At 41.1% G+C, this 10,009-nt stretch overlaps 1 protein-coding gene across 1 annotated transcript in view; it reads right to left on the reverse strand.

The window, feature by feature from the left end:
• fras1 (Fraser extracellular matrix complex subunit 1) overlaps positions 1-3,154 on the reverse strand; it is a 379,704-nt gene extending 376,550 nt beyond the window's left edge. The window contains exon 1 of the mRNA XM_047381020.1: positions 2,680-3,154. Coding sequence (XP_047236976.1) covers positions 2,680-2,749 — 70 coding nt within the window. The 5' untranslated portion in view covers positions 2,750-3,154. The remainder of the gene's footprint in view (positions 1-2,679) is intronic.
• Between the last annotated feature and the right edge of the window lie 6,855 nt (positions 3,155-10,009).

The raw sequence follows: 10,009 nt of genomic DNA on the forward strand, positions 1-10,009 counted from the left end.
TCCGCCCGCAAAGGTCTAAACAAGTTCATCTTAGTTTTAATCACAGACGTTTAAGGTTAAATTTCACATATTTAAAAATAAGCGCTTTCGGTTTCACACCACCGTAACCAGAGTTAACTAAACCATTTAAGCGCTAAAAGAAATATTTTCCCAGTACATCAGGATATTTTCACTCTGTTTCAGCTGCTTTTAATGCTTGGGAAGGGAAACCTGTTCACTAAGTTTTTAAGTGAGGAATGTTTGCCAGTTTTGTTTTTTTTTCTGAGTTTTTGCACAAAATGAACAGCGTATTTCATCTAAGTTCAATATAGTTCATTATTGGACAAGGTGAAGCTCTAATCGATTCATCTAATTAAGCTGACTGATTGGTATAAAGGAGGAGCAGATGTGCTGAAATCATTGCCTCCTTGTGTTAGCGATTGAAAAGCTGCAGCCATCATCAATTCACATCAACACAGACACGAAAGAAGCTGCTGGGAGGAATTTTACAGACAAGAGAAAAGTTTTCTGGATCATCAAAAACGTCAAAGGGGGGAACTTTAGCTGCAGAGAAGAAGCTTCAGGGTGTCCAATAGGGCCCAGCAAGCTGCAGAATCTTCTCCTCCTAAAGAGGGTGCTGCAGATATATGTAGCCACCAGTGCAGAGCTTGCTTAGAGGCAGCAAAGAACTTCTAAAAAAAACATCTGGGTTATTGTTCTGATTATCCAAGAAGAATCTGGTGAAGATCTGTGCATTTCCCTGCATGATGTGTCTCAAAGCTAAAGTGAGAACAAAATAGCATCAGGAGATGCCTGTTCTGAGTCGGGGAGACTCCCCAGGTCTCCCCAAGTCTGAACCCAACTGAGAACGTATCTTCAGTTCTCATAAAGCAGGTGGAGAAACAAAAGCCAGCAAAAAAGCATCACCATCAGGCAGGATCTGGCCCAAAAGTTGGTGTCCAGCATATCAGAGAGGGCTATGGAAGCTTTAAGAATAAGGATAAATTCTCTTTGCATAAATTTGATGGACTTGTAGATAAAAGCCTTTAAATGTGTTAAATAAAATGTTTTACATTTATTCAGAATAAAATGGAAACATGAATATAACACTGCAGTTGGGTTACTTCCTCCACTTTCAGCCTTTCTCTTTTAGATGTTCCAACGGTTTAAAAGTAAAAGTTTAGAAATCTTTGGATCTTTAAAGCGATGCTCTGTGAGAAACAAGTGCAGCCAAACTTCAAAGCCGCTTTGAGGATGAGGATAATTTAAATAGGACCCCTGCAGGATTACTTACTGGAATAATCACAAAGGTGAGCGCACTTTGGAGAATGAGTCTGCAGACTACAAAGGAGTCTGAGCTGAAAACACCCAAGTCTCATTCTTTTTCAAACTTTTGTCCAGCATCATCTTCGAATCCACCTGCAGCACGAACCATCAATAAAGCTTTAACATTCATAGCCAAGGTGCTTTCTTTTCAGAGGATTGAAAACTAGAGGGGCATGAAAGTTTGAATGTTATTGAAGCATCAGCTGCCAAGCAGATTGGACGCATGCCAAGATGAGGATTTTGGGAGTCAGAGTCTGTGAGCAGAGCAAATTTTCAGTCTGGATCTCTCCTCTCCTGCAGGTGAGCAGGGTTTAAAAAGTTTAAGGAGGGAAAGAGAATGGTTCTGTTCAAGAACAGTGGCGTAGGAGTCAGTCCATAACTTGCTCTGAGACACGGGGAGGGGATCCTGTGATTGAGCACAGGCTGATTTTCTTTCTGATGAGGGCAACAAGGGATACGTTTCAATGTGTTTGGATAATTAGACGGATAAAAATGCACAACTCAGACAACAAGCTGCCTTTCCGGTCAGATTCTGCTACGGTCGGATGAATGTGGCGGCCGAAACCTAAACAGTTAATAAAACAACATGCAGCTAAGGCTTATCCTAATTCATTCAGGGTCCTTTTTGAATTCTCAAACTGACTTTGAAGTTTTGTAGATTTGCAGACCAAGAGATGTGAAGTCTTCTCATTAACTGTGTGTTTTTGTAAAGATGCACAAAGCCTGTCTTTCAGCCACTCATGGCAGGGCTGAAATATAGACTAATGTTGTGGTGATATGGTGTAAAGCTGAGTTAGAGCTGATGTGTTTAGCTGTGTTTCTCTCCTAGATGAAGCCACCAACAGAGATGGTGTCATCACAAGCTGCCTCTGATAAAGGGATTGCTGCAAAGTTAATACATCGTTCCAGTCTACTGTCCACTGTTGCCACAACATTGTTGAGGAGGAGGTATTGCTCCATCTACATGTAAAGAGTTTTGAGAAAGCTTAGTGCCTATAAATAATAAACTGAACTGAATTTGTGTTTAGATGCACCTTCAGCACAAGGTTTTTCTGATGGATGAAAATCTAATTTTTGGACTTCTGCAATATTAAGATGCCATTTGAATTAGTTTCTGCTCTCAGACAATAATTTACAGCACAATGGCTCTTGTTCCAAAGACAAGATGTAAAGTTATTATTCTGGTCACAACTTTCCTTTCCCCACCAGAGTCCCCTCTCTGCACAGTGTAGAGAAAAATCATCCACAATCAGGTCAAATTCAGGCTCCTCAGCTCTGCTGCAGAAGCGCAAGGTTGCTCTCCACAACTCCTGACCTACATAACAAACCGGACAACTGGTTAGGCTTTAAAAAATAGAGACCAAAAATACCAACCGTGTGCCCCTCTGGGGACAGTGAGGACCCCCAACAGGGCGCCAACAAACATCCACCATCCAGCACTCATGGTCGGACCCGCAGCGGGCGATAAATCCAGATCCACTCAGGAGGAGAAACACGCGTCTCTGTGTTTCAGTGTTTCTAGTTGAAATAAAAGCGATCCTCTCTGTGCATCATTGCCGTCCAACCAGCAGAGATCCAATAAAAACAGAGGCGGAAAAACAGGAGCGGAGAGACGGAGCGCGCCGGGTCCGACTCCTGAGCGCTGCGCTCCGGGGCTGGAATGCAGCGCGATCCGGTAACCTGGAAAAGTGTCCTGCTGCTTCTCTCTCCGCCTGCTAACGTCTCTGACTGCTCGGTCACACACAGAACTCTGACTTTTAAAATATCACAAACAGGTCTGTCCAGCAGCAGCAGCAGCCGGGAGTCTTTTAAAAGCCGAGGCGCATGACGGAGAGAGGCGGTCGGATTTCGTTGCGCGGTGTTTGCAGACACTTCTTGTCCTCCTCTCTCCAGGAGGACGTCCCACCTCCGTCCTCTGCTGCCTCCCCCCTCTCCCTCCACCTCACAGATATAATCTCACATGATGGGGACTCCGCTCCTGCGGGATTAAACCGGGCCGGAGGGAGATAGTGGAAAGGAATTTGGATCGTGGGTTTAATCCCATTTTGCTACGAAATCTGAGGTTTACTAAATTAATGAATCACTTCTCTCCCTGCAGGGTCTCTGTGGTTGGTTCTCACTTTAACATTGTTTTATTACCATTTTATCACTCTCTGAACTCTACACTCACTTTTAAATGCATTGCAAACGTTTTCACAAGTTTTCACACCTCTTGAACTTTTCCAAATTTTGTCACATTACAGCCATAAAATTCAGTGAATATTTTATTGGGACTTTTATGTGACCGACTAAACTGTTTCCCCTATTTTCTTTAAAAAAAAATAAAAATAGCTCAGCCATAACAAGATTCAGTAAAGAGGTTCTGTGAGCATCAATTTAAAATCTACACTTTGACTAGGCCATTCAAACATCTGAATATGCTTTAAATGAAACCATTCATTGTAGCTCTGGCTGTATGTTTAGGCTCGTCCTGCTGGAAGGTGAAGCTCCACTTCAGTGTCAAGCCTTTTAAAGCCTCTTTCAAGTTTTCTTCCTGGATTGTCCTAGATTTAGCTCCACCCGTCTTCTTCTAGCTTCCCTGTCTCTGCTAAAGAAAAGCCTCCCCTCAGCATAATGCTGCCACCACCAAGTTTCATAACTGCACATGCTGCAGGTTTTCTGCCAAACATGGAGCATGGGAAGGGTTCCATTTTGGTCTCATCTCACGGGAACACGTACTTCCACACATTTGTCGTGCGTCCTACAAGGCAGCTAACTGGAAATTGGGCTTCTTATTGCTTTCTCCTCTTCCCAGTGCTCCATAAAGGCCAGATATGTGGAGTATACAACTAAAATTTGTCTTGTGAATAGATTTTACCACCAAAACTGTAGATTTCTGTAGCTCCTCCAGAGTTACCTTGGCTGCTTCTCTGATTGATGCTCTCCTTGCCCAGCCTGTCAGTTTAGATGGTAATCCGTGTCTTGGTAGGTCTGCAGCTGGTCCATCCTTTCTCCATGTTCAGGTGATGGATTGAACAGAGCACTGGGAGATGGTCAAAGCTTGGGATATTGTTGTGGAACCAAACCCTGCTTTAAACATCTCCACAGCTTTCTCCCTGACCTGTCTGCTGTGTTACTTGGTCTTCATGATGCTGGTTGTTCTTTAATGTTCTCTAACGATCCTCTAAGGCCAGAATCAGAACAGCTAGACCTAAATAAATTTCATTGGGTTTTATTTAGGGGTAGAAGAGTAAAGCCTAAACATTTATTTAAAATGTGTCATTTATGTGTCATTTTCCTTTTTCTTTTAATTATGAACTACTTCTGGTTGGTCTATCACAAAGAATCCTAATAAAATACGCAGACATTTGGGTTTGTAACGTGATAAAATGTTCAAAGTTTCAGCAGGTATCAACACTTGTTTAAACCACTGCATGTTATAAGTTCTCAGAGACCTCATATAGTGTTGGATCGTTTTGTATCACAAGACCCTTTAATCCACAAAGACTGGCCTCTTTCTATCCTTGCAATCAGTGCAATGCAAAATGTGCTTAACGTGGATCTTCAAGTCATTATTTCTCTACCTTATGATTGAGACAGCAGCTCCAAACGAAGGGTCAGGGTCTTTAAGTCCTCGGGGCCCACTGTACTTCATGTTTTAGGTGTTTCTCTGCTTCCATACACCTGACTTAAATGAATGGGTGGTTGACAGGTTTCTGCAGCACTTGAGGACAGTTAAGCAAGTAATGCTATCGTTTTAATGAGGTGTGCTGGAGCAGACACACATCTAAAACATGAAGGACTGTGGCCCAGAGCATCAGGGTTAGGAAACAATTATTCTGATTAGTGTTTGTCACCCTTGGTCCTCAGGTCTCACTGCCCTGCATGTGTTAAGTCATAGGCGTCAAACTCTAGTCATAGAGGGCCTGCAACTTTGCGATGTTTCCCTGGTTCATCACACCTGATTACAATTAATGGCTTATTAACAGGCTTTTGCTAAAATGCAACCACCTAAATCAGGTGTGTTAAAGCAGAGAACTGTTTGAAACATGCGAGGCAGTGTGCCTCGACGACCAGGCTTAAATAATCCTGCTTTAGATGTTTTCCCTGCTGGAACCCACATGATTCAAATGATTACAGTTTCCTCAGTAGGTCATCTCAGGAGAAGTCAGGAAATCAGGAGTCAATTTACATCAGGTTTGATGAGGCAGAAAAAACACTAAATACATGAAAGAGAGGGAGTGACATTTTTGTGCCATACTGGCATTTCTTTGCAACATACGAAACATAATCTGTTTTTACTTAAGTTATTGTATTTGGTTATGAGAGTTTAACAGTTCAGATAAGTCTGTTTTTTCCCTGACATTTACGTTTCTTTTCTTAAAAAAATAAACAATTGCAATATTTAAACGGATATTTTTCCCCCAGACTGAATGTCCAATACAACGGGGCTAGTAAGGTGTAGAGAACAAATCATTAAAGTAGAAAGGAAAATTATTTTAAAGAGGATATATCATGCAAAATCCATTTTTGTGGCCCTTAAATACATTTTGTTGTGTTCTTGGACTCTGCAGGAGTGCAGAAAAGTTGAATTTAGTGTCTTCAAGTGCTGTGTAGATATCTTTATATTCTGTTTGGGTCGTATTTTTCAGTCTGTTCAGTTTTCTCTGTTTTCTGTTACGTTTTATGAATAGTTATGTCACAGTATTTGCTGCAGAACAGCAACCTCAATGCAACATGCAAACAGTTTAGCATCTGTCTTGTTTCTGCGTCGCTATATAGTTGTATCTCTGTTATCCAACTACAAAAATGGCCGAACGGGTTAAAGTGGAACGCTCTTTGACCTGAAGGGGCGCGGTGTGTGAAGTGCCTCAATAGCATTTAAAGAGACGGCACCAAAACAATTTGCTCTCAGTAAGAAACAATTCAGACCAGAGCATTGCTTTTCCACTTTATATAGACCACAACTGAAAGATTTAAGTGTAAAAAGGAAGGATTTAAAAGCATGATATGTCCACTTTAATAAAAGCTGGAACGCCTCTGAAGTTGGATAATTGGAGCAACCGCAACCTCCATATCCAATATGGCTGCCTAGTTACCACCAATGTAAGCTAGCTAGTGATTCTCCTAAAACATTTATAACTTGTTTTTGATGTGATATAGGTTATAATTTATTTCTTAAAAGGAACATTGTCTGCACATATGTAAAGTTTGATGTAGGAGTCTGAATAAAATGTTATGAGATGTGGAAGAATAAGAAAAGCTGCACTATCCCTGTGGTGCGTAGCTTCGTGCTAAATATACAAACCAACATTTACTAGAATAGTATTGTTTTCCCAAAGCAATCACGACCACGCAAAGTAAAGACCTTTCATTGTTTAATTAACTCCAAAGCTTTTTTGAAAGTCTGTTGTCTCAGCATTTACTTTTGCATTCAGATGAAAGCTGCAAACTTAGTAAAGAAGCTATTTTGTAAATAAAATATCCAGGTAAGTGTGGACAGGATCTAATGGTCTCTCTTTCTTTAGGGTACATTATCATTAGGCCCTCTTTAAAGAAGAGGCGTTCTCAGAGATAAGCGAAGAAAAGGTGCGACTACAATCAGTCCATGAGGTGTTTTTGAAAAATAAAAAACAAAAATCTTTCCGCAGACATTTACTCTGATGGTACAGATAGTCATTGGAGAAACAAAAAACCATCTTGCTGCTTCCACAGAAGTTAAGAGGGGACAAGTAGCCATCAGGTGCGGCTAATTGAAGCCCTTAATTAACTGTGAAGTCACCTTTGTTAACGCTATGGAGCATGCAGGTGTGTGTTAACGCAATGCCAAGATGGAAAGACATCAGCAATGAGCTTTGAGAAGCAATTGTTGCTGCTCATCAGTGTGAAAAGGGTAACAAGGTCATTTCGAAACTATTTAAAGTTCTACTGAGAGAAACACAGCATATCATTACAAACACCTTACACCAACAGTCAAGCACAGTGGTGGAGGAATGGTGATTTGGGCTTGTTTTACAGTGACAGGATTTGGACCCTTAACTCCTCCTTATACTAAAGCATTTTATTTAAATCTGAGTCCATCTGTCCAACAGCTGAAGTATGGCCCAAACCGGCTCATCAACAGAACCATGATCCCAAACACAGCAGGAAATCTAGAACAGAATGACCGAATAAGAAAATAGTCAAGGACTTGCAACGGTGCAGTCAAAGTCCAGGCCTCACAATCACTGGAATAGCATGGGGTAGTGATAGATCTGTGAGGAAACAAATGTTTGGGAACCTTGGTGAACTGAAGAAATGCTGTAAAGAACATTGGGCCAGAACTCCTCCCCAGTGATGTGAGATAAAGTCAGACAGAAAACAGCTACTTCTGGTTGTTGTGGATAATCAGGGGGTTAGGGGGGGTGAACTTAGTTTTCCAATGACTGTAAGTATTAACGAGCAATTTTATTATACTTTTGATTAAATATACACTCATTAGTTTCTGTGAGTGCATTTCTGAAGCTTTAAACGACCTACAGCGACTTTGCAAAGTCTGCACCTTCAGACCATTCATGCTTATTCTTCATTTCCATTTGCCTCACGGTAGGAAATTCAGCAGATATGTGTGTATTACCCTGCAGTAGCATACCAGCAGTAAGTGCTCTGAGAGAGTAATGTTTAATCAAGAGTGCAGGTCTGAGATTCCTCAGTGTCACATGGCAGAAACCTGATCCCTCTCGGCTCTTTTGTCCTCTGCCAAAAGTGCAGACCAGGAGCAGTTTTGCCTTTTTTTTGCAATGCTGCTGCTGTCTGCACACAAGGACTAATTATAACCCATGGCTTGGATGTGGTGAAAGGTGGGGGTGGTGGACCCTGACCTTTGACCTGTGAGCTCAGAACCAGAATCAGTACTTTTTATCAGATTTTACTCACTTTATTCACAGAGAAAAGTCAGAGCAAATGTCAAGCCTTCATAAAGTTAAATTTCGGCCACAGAGAGATTTTACCCCACAAATATAAAGAGATTAATAAACAACCTACAGGAAGGTGTTTGCTGATGTAAGAGCTAGGAAATGTACTTCTGCTGCTCTGTTTTCATGCATGTGAATGGAGGCAGCGCTGTCTGAGATGATTTTTGTGAATTTGGTCAACAGGTAACTGCAACAGAACCTTAATGGGTGAACTGATCTCATGCAATACAGAGAAATGTTTAATCTACTGTAAACTTCATGTTTGTGTAAGTTTGCAAATGTTTCTGCTTCCATCGGAAATCATAAAAATCTGGTTTCCACCATAACTTAAGAATTTTTTTAATCACAGACAAGATTGTTTCTTAAGTAGTTATCGCTCATTCAACTCGTTCATACCTTCTTCCATTATGTTCAAATGTTTCCAAATATCTGTCCATCTTCTGGTTTTCATCCAGTGTTGGGTTGCAGAGGTACACAGGTTGAGGAGGGATGTCTGGACCTTCTTCCTTCCAGCAACACTCTGGGACATTCTGTAAGAAAGTGTTCCCTGGAAAGAGGAGGTATCGAGTCCTGGCAGATATAGTTCTGGTTCCTCTGTGGAACATTTGCATAAAACTTGGCATCCAGAAGCCATTCCTGCCAGATGCCCAAACCGCCTCTGCAGATCCTATTGATGCAGATGAGCAGCAACTCCTTTCCAAGCTCCTCCAGGATGTCAGAGGCTGGACACCAAAAAGGGGAAGTACATTTCAGGCACTCAAATCCAAGATACGGGTGTTGTTTCTTCAGGGTTTATGGTCCTTAAAGGTCCGTTTGTGAGATTTTGCACAAAAAAAAACAGACTGAATGTAACAAAATCTGGTGATGAGTTGGAAGATTAACAGAGAAACAGGCTGTTAACTGAAAACCTGGTTTCTCTACTGCTTCCTGATTTCTGTTGCACCAATGCAGATACTGTGCAAAAGTTTTAAACCATTCCTCTTTTCTTTATAATGTCCTTCCAAACATAGTCTTTTAATCTTGCAAAGTGATCTTTATTTTTCAGAGTTTTTATTAGGTTTTTGGCTGATCTTCAGTGCCTAAAATCCTGCAGAAAGTGCCAAAACCTTAAACAAAAACCTCTCTCCAGTAGATGAGCAGTACCTTCAGAAACAGGAAGGGGTGGGGTATAAAATAGCTGATTCCTTCAGATGATCACCAGGCATCTGCTGTGGAGACACTACAACAAATCTTTCTTGAATTCAGTGTGTTACATGACATTTTATGGCGACTCATAAACGTTAAAGGTGGAACATGTCAGATCCAAACTGTTTTTGCCCCCAAAAATGACGGTTTTGTTATTTTTTTATCTTCTAAAATTGTAGAATACAAAATCTTGGTGTTGAATATCTTCCCTGACAGGAGGGAAAAGATGCCAATATATAAATCAACAGAAAAACAACAAGGGCCAAATTTAGTAAAACCCAACGTTTCATCCTAATCCTTAAGAAAAATGCAGAACTTCACCTCGCCAATAATATTGCTTTTTTTTTTTGGGATAAAAAAGCATCAGCTGAAATGTTAAATCTGCTAATGAACAATATCACAGCCAACATGTATTGGAAAGTCAAAAGGGCAGAGCCAACAATAAAAAAGGCCTGTTTGTCAGGCAGGAACTCATTAAAGGCCTTTTCATCAGTTTTACCGTTTCCTCAGCTGTCACTGCCACAATTAGCCACCGCTTCGGCCTGATTTCCCCACAGGGAACAATAAAAACCTCCGTCTTACAGTAA

Source organism: Girardinichthys multiradiatus, chromosome 12 (assembly GCF_021462225.1).
Source record: "Girardinichthys multiradiatus isolate DD_20200921_A chromosome 12, DD_fGirMul_XY1, whole genome shotgun sequence".
In the NCBI taxonomy this organism is placed as follows: Eukaryota; Metazoa; Chordata; class Actinopteri; order Cyprinodontiformes; family Goodeidae; genus Girardinichthys; species Girardinichthys multiradiatus.